Here is a 21,130-nt window from a genome sequence, read left to right as displayed (position 1 = left end):
CAACCCTTTGTAATTGAGTAGCAATTGAGCTAGGAGTACTTCAAGGGGTTTAACATCTTCACTCTGCCAAGTGTGACATTCCACCGGTTTCAGATTAAAAAAAGATCTGATCATTGTTAGATAGGAGTAAAACCATTTATTAAATTGTTAATTTGCATGTAAATGGTCAGATTATTTCACATTATAGTTCAAAGGATGTGAATTACACTGGTCTCAGATACTACCTTTTATGTCTCACTTTTTCCTAAAGATTGTCTATGTGAAGAAGGTGTCAGGAGTGGTCCGTTATTCACTAGTGGGCGGTTCAATTCTATATGAATGCAATTACATTATAAGGTGTACAATGTCTGGTATAATGGTGTCAGCAAAATTAATAACTAGTCATAAGTGTAATGCTATGTAGTTTTATTTAACCTATTGGTGTTGTCAGTCCTGAACACAGTCTACAGAGAACAATTTGAGCATCGAGTTACAAAGGTAGCACATGTATTTCAGCCTATTGACTTCGTTTTTAGACGCCTCTGGTGTAAACGGCATTCAGCAGCATCTCCGCACAGTTGCCATGGATACTCCATCCCTATAGCAACTATGAGCTCTTCACAGCCTGCTGCAAATGCACAACTGAAGAAGCCTTCAAAAGCACTTGCTTGACCACATTCCTGTAAGTCACCTCTAGTCTTCCAGGGCCACAGGGTGCCAACGTCTCCCTTTCATCCTTGAGCTCCTTCGGGACTTTCGATACATTTTCTGTACTGAACCAATAAAGCACTGTTTCAAGATTTAAACTGGTGGTGAACAGGAGTGCATCCCTTCAATGGAACAAATTCTGAACTATACATGAAAACAAGATGAAATTCCCATTAGGTGAATGTGTTTAAATTAATCTAAATTGAATGCATTTTACATACATAATGCATATATGTAAATATATTTAAGTGTGTAGATATTTTAATATATTTGCATGTATAGATATACAGCTCTGGAAAAAATTAAGTGACCACTTAACATTGATTTCTGAATTTGGAGTGGTCTCTTAATTTTTGTCCAGAGCTCTAGATCTACATAGGTCTAATATATAAATATACATATACACACATGCATATAAATAAATATATAAATTCATATATACATGTGTAAATTTGAAAAATAACATGACTAAACATGCAGTTTTATATCAAATTGTTTTTATATATACACACACTTATACATACATGCAACTATATATAAATACATGTTTGTAATGTTTATGTTTATGTTTGCATTTATATATACACTGTATTGTTTGTTGTTTTTGTAAAATGTATATATATATATTTTTTGTAAAATATACGAGTGCAGCCGATTGTCATTGCTTGCGCCAAATTGAGCTGTTTGTAAATTTGCACAGGTGTAATTTACTGTGGACCACTGCTGTCTCTAGTCTCTCGGGTACAATTGCTAATCCGGTTCCGAGGCAACTGGAGAAGTTCCACTTAGATGAGAATGTACATATAGGATACCCCATCAAATTAGTCTGACTGGCTATGAACACGATCCCTGGTAATTCTTCCCCTCATTATATATGTGCTTTATCCTGGACTGTAATTCTATAACTCTATAGCAAAGTCTGGAACAATTAGATTGAATGGACATGTAATAGAAGGGAATAATAATGGAGGAATGTCACAATCAATCGATCAGTATCAATCAATGAATAATTAAAACAAACTTCATCATGAAATATTTTTCAAGTTGAGAGAGAAAGGTACCTTGATCTTATGAGCAGGATATTCTACTAAAAAATAAGATAAACTATATGTTATAAATGGGCTATAATATATAGCCAGTGAGTACTCGTAAAAGTTGATGTACTCCGCATATGCAGACAAAACATATTTATAATTGATATAAACATGAACTGGTATAAACAGTATTTATGGCATAACATTAACTTGGAGGCTATTGCTACATATTTCAGTCTCTGAAATCCTTAGGCATTCTTGCAGTATCTGAAGAATTAAAAATTGCTTGACAGAAAGTGGACCATCTTGCTTGAATGAGATTTGGTTTCTTGTCGAGACGTTTGGTTTCTCGATACACTCAATGCAGGAAAATATGTCAAACAGAGAGCGCTACTGTGAATTTTGAGATTAATAACTGGACAGAAAGTGATATCAAACTTAAAATGAACCTCTGGTAAGATTTATGCTTTTTGTCAACTTCTGGAAGAGGGCACGTTGCCATGGACACAGAGTCTGCAGAAGCTGGATTTGTGATGTTACACATCACCATTTCCGACAATGATCTAAATTAATTATAAGTGAAACATTTTTTATAATGTCTTTTTTCTTTTAGCTGTGTTTTTCACTGGTGACCCAGCGTGGTCACAGCTGACAGAAATAGACATTAGATGTTGACACTGATATGGGTGAAAGGTAACAGAGACAATTTTATCTATACTGACAAGCTTTCAGCAGTTTTATTACAGAAGTTTAATATTAAACGAAATATCCTTAAAGAATTAAGTCTGGGAATTTCTTTAGTGTTCCTCTTCATCAGTGTTTAAATATGAAGAGGGATTTTCAAACATGCAGGATTGTCCTGCCTCAACAAATGTCTTTAATTGAATGATTAGCCTCCAAAATATATGCAACATTGATGGTAATCTGCATTTTATTTAGATGACACTGATTTTGTGAATTCTCATTGATCTGGTAGAATATAGCAACAAAAGTTCCCAATTTATGGGGGGGAGATATGTGTTTTGTAGGTTAATGTGAGTATTGTAAAATATATTATGTTATAAATACTGTTTTCTATGGTCATTTATTCATTCCAGATCTGTATTTTAGGATAAATATTCTTGAAATGGAATGCTGAAATGATTAAACTGTGAAATGCATTGTTTAAAACACTTTTTTGAATGTTTTTAAATGGCGAACAAAGACTTATAACACAAATATAATCTGTCAAACAGAAGTGCTGAAAAAAGCTGTAGTGATCGTCTCCCCCTGAAACCATACAATTATGTTTTACGCTTTGTTTTCCCATAACCCATAACACCTGAGTAAGATACATCCTGATAAATGATCTTTCATTCTCCGCTGGCCGGAATCTGTTTCCATTAGCATATTTTCTAGTCTCTTTCAATCTCTGATCTTTGATCACTGAGAGGTGATTTTCTTAACACAGTAAATTGAAGTTGCCGTCTGCAATAATGCTCTGGCTGTTATTCCCTTGCTCTTGTTATTGAGAATTAGATTAAATGTCTCAATGAAAGCCCTTGCAGGTCAGCCTGTGCTTTGTGTTTGAACCAAGTGAGCACGGCGAAGCCTACAGGGCTGCAGAGAAGCATATGAAACATTTACTACATACTCCTTTTGACTGTCAGGTTACCACTGAGAGAGGGGGTTCTCAGCTCTGGGGTGGCTAGCACAAATCATCCCTGCCCACGGTAAAATAAAAGGATCTGCAGAAATCTTCTTTAAAGCAGATGTTCTTATACAATATTTGAGGGAGAAAACGTATTTTTCTTTCCTTTTCAACATTCAATTTGTCAAATTTAGTGCAAGGCCTTCTTTCTATCATAAACAAATAACTAATGTAACTGACGCATGGTAATGGTTGGCCAGTCCAAGATAGAATGCATTATTTTATGTTGTATGGCGGGATGGTTGGAATTTAAATAAACCTGTTAAAAAGGGGTTGAACAAATCAATAAATAAAGATGTGTCACGGAGGAGATGTGGGTAGAGATGCCAGGCTATTACACTGGCAGGGAAACACAATCCCGCTCTTTAATGTTTCACGAGCTTCCCGGAGGACCCGGTCTTATAGGCAGTGAAAGTGAGACGCAGTGGCAGAAGGCGCTTTTGCGGCGGGGCGAGCGGGGGTGTGGTGGATGAATGCGGCCAGCACTAGTGAGTTCCACTGCCTGCGGGTGGCCTGCGCCCTGGTCAGCATCGTGGCCGGCTGCATCATCATCTTGGTGTCCCGGGACTGTGGCGTCAATGCTGTCGGTGGCATCTTCGTGGGAGCGGGGGGCTTGGGTGAGTACTGAGAAGCTTTTGTGCTGAGTTATACTCTGATTTGATGAAAATAGTCCTTCTAGTAGTCGGTGACTGCTTTTTTATTTTATTATGATAACTGATTAAGATTGTCAATGCTGAAAATCCTACTGGGAGTTTTGTTTGTCTCCCCAGACTCCCCAAGAGCACAGAACGATAACAGATGTGTTTTATTACATGTCAAACAGCATAATTTCCAAGTGTTGCCCTCGAAGAAAGCTCTTGAACACGTGGCTTTGTTTTCAAGTGTTGGCTGTTTCGAAATATTGAGGGATAATTTGTTCCAGGCTCTTGGAACTGTGTGATTGAACGCTAACTGGCCTGCGTTGATTTTCCATCCAGGAACCTTAAGAGCACACCGATCATTTGATCTTGGAGTGAAATCCGAGGCCAGCGGTGACACTGAGCGCCGGTAATCTGAAGACTGGGCTCTCAGGCGTTTAGGGCTGAGAGTCAAAACATGACAGTTGACTTCTGTTCAGTGGAGAGGCCAGTCTTGTCAGAACTAAAGCCATCGTCATTCTATTAATGATTCAAGTGTATTTTTCCGCTGTCCTTAATTGGTTCATTTTAAACTGCCCCAGTGTTTTTACTAGTATCTTCCCTGTGATAATCAAACATAGTTCATAATCCAAAAAACAAAAACAGACCCTGGTCCAAACACAACATCTTTCAGCAATGTGTAAATATCTTTACACCATGGCAGATCCTAGTGAACTGCACTTTCTGATCTTCTAAACTGAGAATGCATTGATATATATGTTTACATTTGCATTGATGTTTTTTTACAAGCAGCTCAGTCACATACCGAGATCTTCAATTCTGAAGAAATCAGAAAAGGTCAACCATTCCCCATCCTTGTATGTTCTGTGCTCTTTTTAAAATTTGCAATTCAGCTGCAAACACTTTGATTACTTCAGGCCATCCTCTCGGCACCCATCTGGTGCTTGACCTGAAACCCACTCATGTATGTCATCAATGCTTCTCTCTGTAACGCCCCCCGGCCGATCTGGGAGGATGAGACCTCAGTGAACTTCTGGATGTGAGCCGTCTTAAATGCAATCTACAACCATTTAACCTCTGAAACTGTCTCAGGAGCACAAGCATCCCACAGAACCACAGACTGTTAAAACAACCAGGGAGATGGGCTTTACCATGTGGCCAACAGACATGAGAACATGTTTTCGTGTTGATCAAGGTGCTCAGCAGGAGACGAGAATTAATAAAGCTTATTTTTGCTAACATTTTATTATTACCACAGTAGTTTTCCCTCAAAGTGAATCTTGAATGTTAATATCTCATGTCGTTCAACCTGTATCTGTTTCATCACCTTGGTTTGTGGTTGCGGTGGAGTACATCTGATTATGTAGGCCCTTGTTGCCTGGCACCTGTGGTCATAGCTTCACATATTGTAACCTGGGGGGATTTGGGGAAATTGTCATTGTTACCAATGATGCTGACGCTGTGCAACCGTGACTCACTGACAATGCTGGGTCAAAGAGACTAAGCCAGAATAATCTCAGTGAGTAACATCACATCGGTGGTGGGTTATAACTCTAAAGCTCTCCATAATAACCCAGCATTAACCCTCGAGACCAGAGGGGAAGTACTTTTCACAAACAGTCTCCTCCTTTCACTCATTTTTGCCCATTTGTAAGGTCGGGTCCACGGCTTGGGTGTGTCAGAATATAAATAAATATAGGAAACAAACACTTGGCCTCAAACTAACTGAATGACCATTGCTAAAATAAGATAAAGGTTATTTAGGCATTTTGATTTGTTTAGAGGTGCATTCAGTGAAAATACAGACCAACTTGGTGAGCCACTTTATGCTGCTTTAATATTGTATGGGAGATTTTAACAGAATATGCACATCTTCCCAGTAAATCCATTATCATCTTTATCATCCATTATCAACAGACTGACTTTAATTATTGCACTTAAATAATTTTCAGTGAACTTGAACAGTTCTAGTGATAGTGTTGACAGATTCTATCAGTTAAGAAATTAATTTCATTCAATGAGTATCTGAGGCTTTGGAATTGAGTGGAAATATTTATTTGTACTCATCTTGAATAATACAATAGGTTACATTACCAATGTCAGTACTGATTAAAGAAAGGTTAGCTTGAAATTAAGAGAATATCCATTTTTCAAAGCCACTTGGAACCAGACATGTTTTAATATACATTTATTAAAGTACACTAAACGAATAGCAATTCTGTCAGGTCTTTGTGAACTATTTATATACAGTGTATGTATTTCATACTGTTAAGCAAGAATATGATTTATATCTATATATACCATGTTCAATGAGATTTTGATTTATCATTCAATTCATTATGTCATAAATCATAGGCTGTAGCCACAGTGCCCCAAAAATAGCTTTAACGATTCAATCATATGAAGTATGAAGTATATCAAGTTATGATGCATATAAAATTAGCAGAACTCTTCAGCTGCCAATAACCACATTTCTCTTTCTTTGTTCCAGGCTTAATTATCTCCTTATACCCATTCATAAAGGCTTGGCTCAACTTCAATCAAATCCTCCCCATGCTAGGTAAGACACTTGCCACAGTGTTTCTTGTGCGTATAGACTTCTCAAGGTGGATTGAGAGGTTAACGTTGTCTAAGTCTCCAGTGCCATTGATTAATCCACAAAGGAAAAGAAGAGTCCATAACAACATCTATACAGTTCAGCACACAGAGCTTATATGAGTTTCATAACCATGGTATTGTCCAATAACATGTACAACACAAAGAGCGTGAGCTTTGACCCTGGAATTCTCAGCGTCTTCAGAAAAACCGGTTGGGGGGGTGGGGGGAAATCAACTCATCAATATAATATAAAAACAGCCACATTGTAGTCTTATCTATGGAAGCGTATTGCTACCCCCTGCCATTTTTGGGGTGTATGTTGTTGCCACAAAAAACAAAAAGAATTGTAGTCCAAGACCATTTGTAGTTCTTATGGGTAACCTTGCGATACGACAAAACTGGATAGGAAGGATAGAAACTTAATAAATTGACTAACATACTACTTGTGTGAGACATTGTGAAACGCTCCTTCAGGATCCAGTGTGTGAAGAAGGCATCAGGTGGCTTGAGTTGCACCATTTTATACCCATGTAGCTTCCCGTGTTTACCTATTTCTGCCATCACAAACAATGCTACTTCAAGTAAAGCGGACATGTTTTTCTATTAAAACCCTTCTGAATGTTCTCCTACTGAGTCCGTTTATGTGGCTCAAACATTGTAATATTAGTTTATGCTGAAGACCAAGGTTAAAGTAAAGTAAAAGTGGACAATGTCTGACACACTTGCAATTCCTGTTTATCTAGTGAAATGGGGATCATATGGTATATGAGCACGTTGCAAGTGAATTAACCACTAATCAAAAATGTCAGTACAGTGTTAAGTCATGCTGTGAAACCAGGTTTTTCGGTGTAGCGGGTTTAATACTCTACTGTGCTGGAGTGGCCTAGCTGTGGTTCCTGTGGTGCGCAGTTTAAGTCCCGAGCTTTGAATTCTGGCTACACTTGCTATTAGCATTTTGTCTGGTACATGTTTCTTATTAGTATACTTTGTGGCAGCATTTGGTTTTTGTTTAATGACAACACAACACAATTAAATATATCAGGCTTTGAACTAAAGAGGCGTATTTCTAGAAAGATTCGCAGGAGCAGTATAGTTTCAGTTCCTATCCCGGTTCTGTTGTATTGCAAGGTTACCCATAAGAACTACAAATGGTCTTGGTAACCAACACGCACCCCAAAAAAAATAAAAATCCTCTGGCAGCAACACGCCCCCGAAATACTTTTTTTTTTTTTGTGTGGCAGCAATACACTTCTGTACTTATCAGATCACCAATTTATTACTTTTAAATAATTTTGAATGTTGCATTTTTTGTTTCACATCTCAGAAGAAGCTGTTGTTCTATGCCTGTTAATAATGCTTGTCCACTTCAGTAACACGCACGCACTCTCTCTCTCTCTCTCTCTCTCATCTTCTTTTGAAGGTGGTTTGATATGAGAGAGCCTCCCAGTAGGCCTTGCTGCACTAGCACATAAGAGGTCATCTTCATTTAAAAATAAATTTGCACACCTTGTGTTTCGATTAACTGAAGGTATTCCCATTTTGGATTACAGTGGCTCTCCAAAGTATTTACCACCTTGGACTTTTCAATGTTACAACATGAAATCAGAATGGAGTTAATCAGCAGTTTTTGCCACTGAGCAACACAGAAAATGTCCATAATGTAAAAGTGAAAAATATACTGTTTTATTGGTGTAGGTATTTTACATATCAGTGAAAAATATAATCTGCAAATTTTTCTAAATGAATTACAAATACAAACAGAAATTAATTGAATGCATAAGTAGCCACCCCCCTTTGCTATGACACACCTGGTTGAGCTGTGGTGAAACCAATTGTCTTTAGAAGATACGTAATTAGTCAATGTAGGTGTGTCACATGATTTCAGGTTCAATACACCTGTCTCTGGGAGGTCCCACAGTTGGTTAGTACAATTCCTAACAAAGGGAGGCCAGCAAGAGGCCTATGGCAACTCTAAAGGAGTTACAGTTTTCCACGGCTGAGCTGGGAAACACTGTGCATACTGCAGCAACAGTCCAGGTGCTTTACAAAAATGGCCTTTATGGGAGAGAAAAAATGTCAAAAAATGTCCAGTCAAAGCCCGGACCTCAATCCAATTGATAATATGTGGAAAGATTTAAAAAATGGTATTCATCAAAGGTCCCCATCCAACTTGATGGAGCTTGAGCAATTTTTCAAAGAAGAATGGGCAAACATGGCTGTGTCACTGTGTCCAGATGTGCAAAGCTGGTAGAGACTTATACACAGAGACTTATGGCTGTAATTGCTGCCAAAGGTGCCTTTACCAAATAATGACTGAAGGGGTGATTACTTATGCATTCAATTATTTTCTGTTTTGAATTTGTAATTAATTTAGAACAATTTGCAGATTATATTTTTCACTTTGACATGGACATTTTCAGTAACAAAAACTCCTGATTAAATCCATTCTGATGTCCTGTAAAATGTATTATGCCTTGAACTGCACTGTATTGTTGCACTTTGTATTGCTGTTATATTTTGTAAGTCACCCTGGACAAGGGCATCTGCTAATAAATAAATAATAATAATGTTGTAACACAATGAAATATGGAAAAGTCCAAGGGTGGCGAGTCCTTTTTAGAGCCACTGTATGTGAGAAATCTTAGCATGTTATATTGTTTATTTAATCTTAAAGCTAATATCATATTTGCTGCGTCCTATAAACCATGTACAAATAACATGAGATCGTAAAATATAAACAGTGTAGATGTCCTTGTTTTTAGTTAAGATAAAAACAACTAAATAGCATACAAGCCATAACTTACCATGTAAAAATGACTAATGTCATATAAAGTATAAGGCTAATAATGGAAGGTCTCTTATAATAATAATAATAATAATAATAATAATAATAACATCTGTCCATTCCCTCTTGTAGGCTTATGGCTTTCCAGGTTAATGGTCAGTCCAAGTGACTTTAATACTAACCGCTCCATTCCTCTAGAGTCTGAAGTGGTAAAAGACATTGCCACCATAACTTAAGGCAGGTCTAACCCAGTGTAATATAACTCGTATTACTTGTGCACTGGAGAATATTCATAAGAAGAAGAACATAAGAAAGTTTACAAACGAGAGGAGGCCATTCAACCCATTGTGCTTGTTTGGTGTCCATTAATAACTTCAACCACATCGCTGGGGAGTTGTTCAGATTGTGACAACTCTCTGTTCCAGGTCCCATCTGTCTGAAACAATTTAAGAACCCCTTTTAAAGAAATAACTGCAAAACGGCTTTGATCTATGTTATGTTCATCTCAGTAATCCATATGAGAGATCCAGCATGGCTGAAAATGTTAAATAAGTGTGTGGCTAATGACTAAGAGGAAGCTTTCTGGAAACACTAGAGGCGACAGGGCAAGACCACTCCCAGAATGGCATGGTTATAGTCGGGGGGTGATCCTTCCTGCAAACCCCAGAGAAACCCTCAGAGAAACCATCGACAAACCTGGTCCTCCCGGGAAGACTGTCCTGTCTTTCATCTGCAAATCTGAGTCAGTTTCCATAGCAACTATAATATATCTGCAGAAACATTTAATTCTGAGCATTTCTGGAGGGAGTCATTAGATATTCATCCTGGTGTTTTAGACTCTCTTCAGCATAAACCCAGAATCAGTTTATGTTCTTCCCGCACAGATACAAATGGGGATAATGAAATAGAATATGTGTACATTTATGTATGTTCATTTCATTTTGTAACTGTTGTAGATGATGTACAGTATTGTAAACCAAGGGCACTCACACAAACTCACAAAGAGAATAACAGGATAGATGAATTCACTGCACAAACTCTCCTGAGTTTTCTGGTTTCTGGCAGTCTATTAAGAAATATCAGTGATCATGCAATGTTAAAAACTGTTCAAACATCTTTGGCAAGTATATTATATTAAAAATATTAAAGTTTAGCCCTGGCATCCAAGTTATACTACAATGTCATGCCTTTAAATACAGCTCAGAAAAAGCTTAATAATATGGTTTAAAATGCTTTCCTGAAAGTTTATTTACATACCCAAGACTCCATATAAAAAGGCTCATTATTAATATGCAAACTAGCAGTGCTGAAGAGACATACATTGGGGCTTTGTAGCTTATTGTGAAGTACAATAGAACAATCAAATTTCCCTGTAATCCCCTCTGTAGAAATAATAGTAAGTATTCAGATGAAACCTGCAATGAGTGAATAAATCAATTCATTATACAATATTGGATTAACTATGTGTGCACTTTTGGCAGCCTTTTGTGTTGTTTTTATTTGCACATTGGCAAGGTTGGGGCTTTTCTTCATATATTGCCCATACAATCCACATGCTCTCTTGGTCCGCGTCATTAGAGACAGACAAATCAAAACTGCGACCCCCCAAGCAATTATGAATTCCGGTTCTTAATAGTGTTTGTCTTAGTTTAACTTAAACCAAGAAGTTTTATTAAATCCAGCATGGACAGAAGATTTGATACATCTGATTTGAAATGAAATCAAATATATATATATATATATATATATATATATATATATATATATATATATATATATATATATATATATATTTATACATAATAAACAAACAAATAAATCTACTCAATAAAGATAAGAAAAACATTGTTCTGTATGGCAGACATTACTATACATATTTGAATAATTATTACAGGGAATATAAGCAATTACTATAAGATTATATTACATTGTACCTTCCCTTTATGCCCCATCTGAGCACTTTTATCTTGACCCAGATTTGTCTTTACTTTACCCACTCAGATCCTTCAGAAATCTGCTTGATAGTGTGTTGGGATAATTTGAGTAATGGGACTCAAGTCTTCTCTAAAGATCTGAGGGGCTTGTGCTCATTGTACATGGTTCTTAAGACTCACTCAGCTGCAGTATCGCCTGAGAATACATATTTGATCCATTCTGTAGCTATTATACAACATAGACATACAACTATTGTCGGACCTTCTATTGTTTTACTGTGCTTTTCCCTTTAGCTCATACCTTGGACTTTACTATCTTATGTCTGCATGTGTTACCTCATTAAATTAGGATGTTTGCTAATTACATTTTGTATTAATTGTATTCACCTTTGTAATGCTTAAATAGTATTTTGTATTGACTGTATTACTTTTGTAATGCTTACTGTGTAAACTATAAGTTGCTCTGGATAAGGGTGCCTTGAAGAGCTTATTGCCCATAGTGCACTGATGATGATTACTCATTATTTTGACGGATACTCTCACATTTCTCTTCCCTATGCTACACAATTTTCTTGCATGCATTTTTAATCAAAAGATACACATCTTCACACTCTCTTAGCGAGGAAGCACTGAAATCCCAGGAGGTGGCTCTCATTCCCGTTTCATGTTTCAATTAATGCCGCCCGTTTGCATATCCCAGAATGACCACCGCAAGGCTAATTACAAGAGCCGGCGCTCCCCAGCGATCGCGCCTGAATTTCAATGAAGGCGTTAATGAGCCCAACGCACCACAGCAGACCAGAGGCACTCCAATTCACAGCACCAGCCGTCCCACAGGGGCTTGAACTGGACCCCTTCTCCCTGTGCACCCAGGCATCAGAACAACACAGTCCTGATACAAACATTTTTACTTTCATGCTGCAACATTTGTGTTACAATTTATTTTCCATTTATACCCCATATTTCACATTCTATAACACACAGAACAAATACCTGATTATCATTCAGTCATTCAAATATACTCGATGTATACATTTTCCTCTTCAGAAACGATAACTTTAGCTATAGAGCATCACCCCTCAAAAACTGAATACTTCCCATCCCTCCAAATAACTTATATTTGAGTTTGCTTAGGAAAACCACCCTTTTGGTAGATAAAAACACTGTATGTCATCTCTATTCATGCATCAATTTATATTCAGTCATATCGCTTTAAGGAAGTTGTCAGTTACCTGTAAAGCTCCATTTAAATTCTTGACGTGATCCCACCTAATTGCTGAGACCTACTGTATATATTTTGTTTTTCCTACAGGGAACTTCCGAATTCATCCAGCACCCAACAACATCCAGCAACCTGCCGAGACATTCCAACGAGAAGGTAAGTGGATCTGTCTGAAAGTAATGCATACCACACCAACCTGTCTCTCAGGGCCCTGTAAGTCGAAAGTCAAAGCAGTTTACTATGGTATGATCTAGTCTTTTCGCTCGTGTCACACAACCTCACGATCACTTTGTAAATCTTGTCTGAATAGCAGCGTTTTGGTCATTTTTTGTCCACTGTGTGCAACACAATTGATTGTGAATGTCAGGATCTTAGACCATGAGGTAAAATGACTGTCTGCTGTCCCAGAATATACAAGTTTGCAGTGTCAAATGAATCATTCAGCAAGGATAAGTAGAATTCAAAACCATGCTTTATTAGAATGAAATTTAATAAAGATATATTGAAACCTCCCAACTAACGCCAGGATGTTATTGAAAATCGAATCCAATTAGCATACATAGGGAGAGACGCTGCCAAATCATTACAGGACATTTCACACAATTATGCCCAACACTGCTGGGTAGCTTCAGGTAATGAAAGAGAGCCAAAGAGAGAGAGATTAATGAGCAGATAAACATTTACCATAAAAGTTATAAAGAAATCAAAGGGGAGTTGAATGTTAGTGGATGAAATGTAAGTCATTATAAAGGCCAGTTATAGAACTAGCATGCCATTCTTTCAACTGCCAAAACACCAGACTTATTTATTGGAAGGTTTTAATTATTTGAATTCTTCTGCCAAAAAAGAGAAACAAAAGAAATCACCTTGACAGATATATATTAAAAAATATTTTTTCTTTTTATGATTTATTAATTACGTATGTGAGTTCCATGACATCGTGTGCCTGAATTATTTGATGCAAACGTTGAAAATCTTATCTTGGATTATTCCTACATTCTTGATAAGAACAAACACGTATACATCTTTATGACAGCAATCTTTAGGGGTAATAAAGTCTTATCTGATGTCTGGAATATCTTAAACATGCAGTAAAATTAATGATATTGAAGTCAACTTCTGTAAGCTGAATCAAGTTTCCCTATAGAACAAAATATCGACTTTTCTCACAGAATATTAATGCTTTCCATGAGGGACTGGGAACTTTAGCTAGGCAAACTAAAAGCAGTGTATAAATGTATAGTAACGAAGCTTTTAGCACTGAATTATTAACTTAACATGTGAGAACAACTGATCTTGTGTTAATACATGTCACTTAATCATTCAAATAGGCCAATTACTGTCAGGTTATTCAAAATGTTAATACTCTGTACATATATTCATTCTCATAAATAATGTATAAATATTTGTATACACTAATCTCCAGTGTTATATCTCTTCCGGTTTCTGCTACTCTGTAACCCCAGACGTAGCTGTGTGGGAGCAGTAGTTTCTGTGCCCTGCAGCCAGTCAGACAGTTTGGTCTCCGGCTCCGGCTGATTGCGTAATTTGCTGCTTCTTGTCGCTCTCGATTCATCCCAGCTCAGTTGAAGCGCCGTAATGCTTTCTTGCTCAAGTGACAAACTTCATAATCACTGAGGGAGAGTGAACAATGAGTGATAATTAAGTCTGCGACAGACTGAGCAGATCAAATTAAAGTCCTGTAGTCAGTCAGTTGAGTTCCTCTAATATCAACTGAACTTGTTTAGAAAACTGCTTGGCAGAGGCAAAATGGAGACTTTCTAGAAGAAGACTGAAGGGTCTAGGAGCAGCTCCAGAGAGCCAAAGCGACTCTCTCGCCTTGTAATCTTCAAATTAAGTGCATGTAAATATCTCCAGCCTCCCACTGGCACGCCCTGGGAAAGACACTATGATTGAGTCTCTAATGTCTGACAGTATCCATTCAGTTGTCTTGACGTGCACCTATAATGAAACAAGTCAGCACTGACATGAATCCTTTCCTTGTGAAGTGACCGTGTTGTTTAGACGACCCTAATTGAACCATGGCTGAAACGGGAAAAACTGGCATCTACTAATATTAATCAACAAAATTAAGTATTAATGCTTGGTTATTATGTGTTTATGACTCAATTGTGTACTCTAAACTGCTTAATACACTTGCTTTCTCATAGCAGAGTTTTCACTTTATCAGCCTTTACACTTTTCTTTTCCTTTGGACACAAACTCCCAGAGGCCGACATGAAATAGGGGGAAGTGAAATGAATGCTCAAGTGTTTACTCAAGCTTATGATCAGTCAGGCTATTATTCCCCTGCAATTATTAACAGCTTTCCCATCACCCCCAACAACTGATTTCTCATCAGCCTTTACCAGCCATGTTGGCTCCAAATTACATTTGGATTATTTTGGTTTCTTTGTATTTAAATATATTTCCATATTTCCAGTCAGCTGCCTGGAGGCTCTGCTAATTAAGAATGCATCATACTTTTATATTACTAAGCTTCTGCAATTCCCAAGAGACACTTTAATGTAATTTTAATAAGTATGTGGATCTCCAGCTAAAACATCTGAAAATAGAGCCATTGCCTATTCCCACAGTGTGTCCTGTTTCACTAACAGCATATATATTTCCCATTAAAAGGAAACCGTAAGTGAGGCTGCACTAATATATATTTTAAACCTATTGGGGTTGATGCACATATTTAAAGTTACAGTGGGGGGAAAAAGTATTTGATCCCCTGCTGATTTTGTACGTTTGCCCACTGACAAAGAAATGATCAGTCTATAATTTTAATGGTAGGTGTATTTTAACAGTGAGAGACAGAATAACAACAAAACGCATTTCAAAAAAGTTATACATTGATTTGCATGTTAATGAGGGAAATAAGTATTTGACCCCTTCGACTTAGTACTTGGTGGCAAAACCCTTGTTGGCAATCACAGAGGTCAGACGTTTCTTGTAGTTGGCCACCAGGTTTGCACACATCTCAGGAGGGATTTTGTCCCACTCCTCTTTGCAGATCCTCTCCAAGTCATTAAGGCTTCGAGGCTGACGTTTGGCAACTCGAACCTTCAGCTCCCTCCACAGATTTTCTATGGGATTAAGGTCTGGACACTGGTAGGCCACTCCAGGACCTTAATGTGCTTCTTCTTGAGCCACTCCTTTGTTGCCTTGGCTGTGTGTTTTGGGTCATTGTCATGCTGGAATACCCATCCAGGACCCATTTTCAATGCCCTGGCTGAGGGAAGGAGGTTCTCACCCAAGATTTGACGGTACATGGCCCCGTCCATCGTCCCTTTGATGTGGTGCAGTTGTCCTGTCCCCTTAGCAGAAAAACACCCCCAAAGCATAATGTTTCCACCTCCATGTTTGACGGTGGGGATGGTGTTCTTGGGGTCATTCCTCCTCCTCCAAACACGGCGAGTTGAGTTGATGCCAAAGAGCTCGATTTTGGTCTCATCTGACCACAACACTTTCACCCAGTTCTCTGAATCATTCAGATGTTCATTGGCAAACTTCAGACGGGCCTGTACATGTGCTTTCTTGAGCAGGGGGACCTTGCGGGCGCTGCAGGATTTCAGTCCTTCACGGCGTAGTGTGTTACCAATTGTTTTCTTGGTGACTATGGTCCCAGCTGCCTTGAGATCATTAACAAGATCCTCCCATGTAGTTCTGGGCTGATTCCTCACCGTTCTCATGATCATTGAAACTCCACGAGGTGAGATCTTGCATGGAGCCCCAGACCGAGGGAGACTGACAGTTATTTTGTGTTTCTTCCATTTGCGAATAATCGCACCAACTGTTGTCACCTTCTCACCAAGCTGCTTGGCGATGGTCTTGTAGCCCATTCCAGCCTTGTGTAGGTCTACAATCTTGTCCCTGACATCCTTGGACAGCTCTTTGGTCTTGGCCATGGTGGAGAGTTTGGAATCTGATTGATTGATTGCTTCTGTGGACAGGTGTCTTTTATACAGGTAACGAGCTGAGATCCCTTTAAGAGAGTGCTCCTAATCTCAGCTCGTTACCTGTATAAAAGACACCTGGGAGCCAGAAATCTTGCTGATTGATAGGGGATCAAATACTTATTTCCCTCATTAACATGCAAATCAATTTATAAATTTTTTGAAATGCGTTTTTCTGGATTTTTTTGTTGTTATTCTGTCTCTCACTGTTAAAATACACCTACCATTAAAATTATAGACTGATCATTTCTTTGTCAGTGGGCAAACGTACAAAATCAGCAGGGGATCAAATACTTTTTTCCCTCACTGTATGTAACTAATCTAATGCCTTATAAGTCCCCAGTTTTTCTTTCTTGTAAATAAAAAAAGATTTGTGTTCAGCCCTATTATAGAAGTTATTCACGTGGAACAAAACACAGATCACAAAACCAAATGCCAAATAGGTATTTATCACAGTTCTCCAAAAAGCATTTGATTTTGAAGTGCACCGGCACAGAAACAAGTGCTGGGAGAACATATTGTGTGATTCCTCTGTATTATTTATTTATTTGTTGTTCTTTTTGCTAAGCAACTCAAGGCCATCTGAATCAGGAGCTTTCGAAGAGCAGGATGGGGGTGTTCCAAGACCCACAGGCTGCCGACTTATCACCAGAGGAAGGGTGAGGCTTCAGATCTTCCTAGTAGCTCCTCTCTAATCCCAGTAACCTCTGACATCCCAGGTCAACATCTCTCAGCTCTGACTTGAATTCACACCTGTCAGACCTTATGCAAGAGCTTGAAAGCCAAGAAGACAACCATTTCAAGTGCTTCTTGTTCTCAGCTATTTCTGTGCTCCTGCTAAACAGAAGACTGGGGTCACACAAATGTACATATAAGGTGCTACTGGATAAACTCTTGGTATAAAGAAATCAAACAAATATCCTAATGCTAAGACACATACTGCAGACTGTATTTCAGCACGAAAACAATCATGTGTTTTATTCACACTAACATAGGGTGGCATCAGATAAATTGCAATGGACTGTGAGGAAAACTGACAGGTTTTTTTACACCTATTTATGGCATTGGCTAAGCTGCAATGAGATCAAACAGCTGTTTCATCTTAGTCAGGTCATAATGCTTTGAAAAGGGTAACAATAATACAGACCAGCTGAAACATACCATTATTTCAAAATTATTATTCCTTAAAGGAAGATACAAATGGATTTATTCTCCAGTCATTTTTTCTGTCAATTTCATAAAACACTTTTCTCTTTTTGTGATGTTATAACCGCAGGAAATACAGAAAAACTGTGACAGAAATGGGATTCCCCACTCAGACAAGAAATAAACTCTCTGGCTCATGACAAGATGAGACCCTCGGAGACCCTTCTGCCAACCACGGCCGGTCACAGTCTCTATGAGTGGCAGATGAAAATGGGCTTTTTACACTGCAATTCATGAAATACCTAGCATACTTATTCTAAACCCAAAATGCATTTACAGTTTAAATTGAAATCAAAACCATCTATTCAGACTATAACAGCCTTGATAAACTAAAGCAGAATGTATACAGAATTAAGCTGTGGGGGGACCAAGTAAAAGCTGTCTGGCAGAGTGAAGATAATTGGATATGAGAGCAGAAAACATGATGGTCGTAATGGGTTTGGATCAGTTGTCCCAGCATTTAAAGGCCCGTGTCAACCAGGCTTTGTGGAAAGTTGACAGCAAGTGCCACACGCTTTCGGGAAACTTTCTCTCTCCAAATCACTTCCCTCATACCGACACCAACAGACGTCCCTAAATCCAGGGGGATGGATTTTGGATGGACAGTGAACAAACCGCTTACAATAGAAATCAAAATGTATTTTCACGGAAGTCACTGAGTTTGCTTAACCAGTTATATCTTGAAAGTGGAAATACATTACATACGGCAGACTAATGTATGACATGCCAGATGCACAGAACAAATCCCAGCTGTTTGCCCCTGACTGCAATAAGATCATAAAAATGTAATAAAGCACACAAAGGTTGGCCTGGTCTGATCGCCGGGCTCTTCCCTGCTCAGTCTTTTCATCTTCCCGGGAACAGCTGCTTCAGTTCACATTATCCTCCATTTCAAACATGGCTGGCAGTGCAGGACACGCAGTCCGTCTCTCATGGCATCATCCCTGTGACCTCCACTTACAGCTGAGCTCTGAGCGCACTGTTTACAAGGTCACGGGGCCCACGTTCTCTTTCTCACCATCTATCACACGGCTGACAGAAGCGATCAGTACAGTGTGCTGGTACATTAGCATATGTGCCTTCTCTTCCGCCCTGCCTGACATGTTGGATAATTCAGGCTTTTCTGGAGAGAGGCCTGGTGTGTACTGACAAGCAACAGTGTGCATAATTTCACCTCCGAAACAGAGCCGAGTACTGATCGTAAATGAGTTGTAATGGGTTCGTGCTGCCGGCGTCATCTGGGACTCATGATGCTTAAAGACTCACAGTGAAAAAAGCATTGAAGAAAAGATGAACAACAAGCCCATGCCAAAATTCACAAGGTTACTCCAAAGTAACAAATTAAAAGTAAATTCTCAAAGCTCTTGATTGATAAAGCTGAAAATAATAGATTGAAACTGCCTTTCAACAAAACAGCTGTGTGTATATATATATATATATATATATATATATATATTTTTTTTTTTTTATTATTATTATTTTTTTTAATCAAGCTTAGGCACCAATTTCCACTCTTTGAAAACAATCTGTTTATTCTGGACGTTATCTGTGCTGTGCAAAACACGTCAAAACATGTTATAATTCTCTTTGATAACAACAATCGTGAACCATATGGGTCAAACTGAATGGTACTAAAACAAGCTTGAAAAAAGGGAATTTACAACACTGAACAAAACACCATAAACAAGACGGCTGTTAATCTGGGAGCAGCTGTTAAATTGCTCCTCACACTTCATATTGAGGAGGAGGAAAAAAGAGAGAACGAAGCACTAAAGAGAAGGAAAGTGCTATCTGCAGCACATCAAGAGGAAACAATAGAGAAATAAAGGCCCGATGACTTTCACACTGCAATTTCTAGTAAAGGGAAATATTAGAGACAAATATCTAATTACCATAGCTCTTGCTCCTTTTATTAGACAATCACCGCACACTGGAAGTCTGCGAGTCATTAAAGACAAAGGTGACTTGCAAAGGGAATTGCTCTCCCCTTTAAAGCTAGTTTCAGGCTGCTTTCCTACACTGTTTGTCAAAGCTGCCCATTCAACAGCTTTCCCATTTGTTGCCGTGGTTACGAAAACTCCTCTCTCAGTCATGCCGCCATTCATTGTCCTCCCCAGAAAAAAAACGGTACAGCGCCCAGCCTGCTGCTAAAAGGAACTATACACGCTCGCTAATGCAAACACGCAGTGACTCGGCCAATGAGGATCTTTACAACAGCATGTAAACAATGTTATTGCTTTCTACACATTAATGCTTTTACGCCTAATCCATTTTTGATGGCTGAAAAAAAAGCTTTGGTTTTATTCTGAAAACATAAATACAAAATATCGGTCCTCATGAAATAAGCCTGATTTAGCATTTCAAATGAATGATAAAGATTCAAAATGTTACATGTGTTTACATTGCATGATATCTTAATATATTTTCTGTATTGTTTTTGCTTATTATATTTACACGTTTGTTTTTTTTTTGTTTTTTTTTTACTTTCAAACCATTAAATGCATATTCTGTTTCTATATTTATATTTTAAAATATATATTGATATTTATACTAGCCAGGATACATGTCTGTGTATGAACAGCATTGTATTGTATTTCAGTTGTACAAAGAATGTAAATGTTTCATAATGTTAATCCAATATGGCTTGATTTATGTTTTTCTCACAGGCCCTCATCGGACACACCAGATATCATCTCCAAAAGAAAGTTCAAGCAATCAACTTCCAATTTAGGGAACCCGTGATTCCTCGCTAAAACAGACTGCAACTCCTTAAAACAGTCGATAACTTCTTGTTAAAGATAATGACTTCTTAGAGAGCCCTAAGAGAGGAAGTGAGTTAAAGCAGATGCTTTTTTTTTTAGCCCATCAGTGAGTTCACCTATAACCCAACAAGTCCTTAAATAACTCAGTGTTTTCCCTGGCACTGCCACATTTCCACTCAGCTGGAAAACAAGCACTCTAGCGAGAGATCTGTAACCCACTTCTCAGGAGGAAGAGCTTGGCTTGTCAGCTTTCCTCCAGTCTCATTCTGGCCCTTCTCCCTATCGTCATTTTAGACAGCACTTATTGTACATCCACACATATTTCTGTGGACACAATCCCTCAAAGAAAACTATGAGTCAGTAAAAAATTTACCTTTTCAGATTAGATTAAATATTGAGTTAATAGTTGACAATGAGAGGAGAAATATAACCTCTTTTTCCACAGACTTTGTCACTGCCAGAACATTTAGGCATCCAAAGAAGGATTTGGCCAATGTTTCAGTGTATTTCCACTCACCTACTTATGTAATAATGTGAGTCATAAACAAGCAGACAAATGGCAAAGATTAAAGACCTCATTTTAAAATTACACAATTCCAGACACACCTTTGG

The 21,130-nt window shown here is 38.2% G+C and overlaps 1 protein-coding gene across 1 annotated transcript; it reads left to right on the top strand.

The window, feature by feature from the left end:
* Window positions 1-3,868: 3,868 nt before the first annotated feature.
* kncn (kinocilin) lies at window positions 3,869-19,980 on the top strand. The gene is made up of 4 exons (XM_066692701.1): window positions 3,869-4,028; window positions 6,541-6,609; window positions 12,679-12,744; window positions 19,874-19,980. The coding sequence occupies exons 1-4, from the start codon at window positions 3,881-3,883 to the stop codon at window positions 19,978-19,980; spliced, it is 390 nt and encodes a 129-aa protein (XP_066548798.1). The 5' UTR covers window positions 3,869-3,880.
* The last annotated feature ends 1,150 nt before the right edge of the window (window positions 19,981-21,130 follow it).

This window comes from Amia ocellicauda, chromosome 19 (genome assembly GCF_036373705.1).
Source record: "Amia ocellicauda isolate fAmiCal2 chromosome 19, fAmiCal2.hap1, whole genome shotgun sequence".
Taxonomy (NCBI): domain Eukaryota; kingdom Metazoa; phylum Chordata; class Actinopteri; order Amiiformes; family Amiidae; genus Amia; species Amia ocellicauda.
This window is presented reverse-complemented; position numbering and strand designations above follow the sequence as displayed.

What these genes read in the sequence shown, in the direction of transcription:
- kncn (XM_066692701.1), top strand. Translation starts at nt 3,881, where the DNA reads ATGAATGCGGCCAGCACTAGTGAGTTCCACTGCCTGCGGGTGGCCTGC. An exon ending in CGTGGGAGCGGGGGGCTTGG is followed by an intron (nt 4,029 to 6,540) that starts GTGAGTACTGAG and finishes TCTTTGTTCCAG; the next exon opens with GCTTAATTATCTCCTTATAC. An exon ending in CGAGACATTCCAACGAGAAG is followed by an intron (nt 12,745 to 19,873) that starts GTAAGTGGATCT and finishes TGTCCTCCCCAG; the next exon opens with AAAAAAAACGGTACAGCGCC.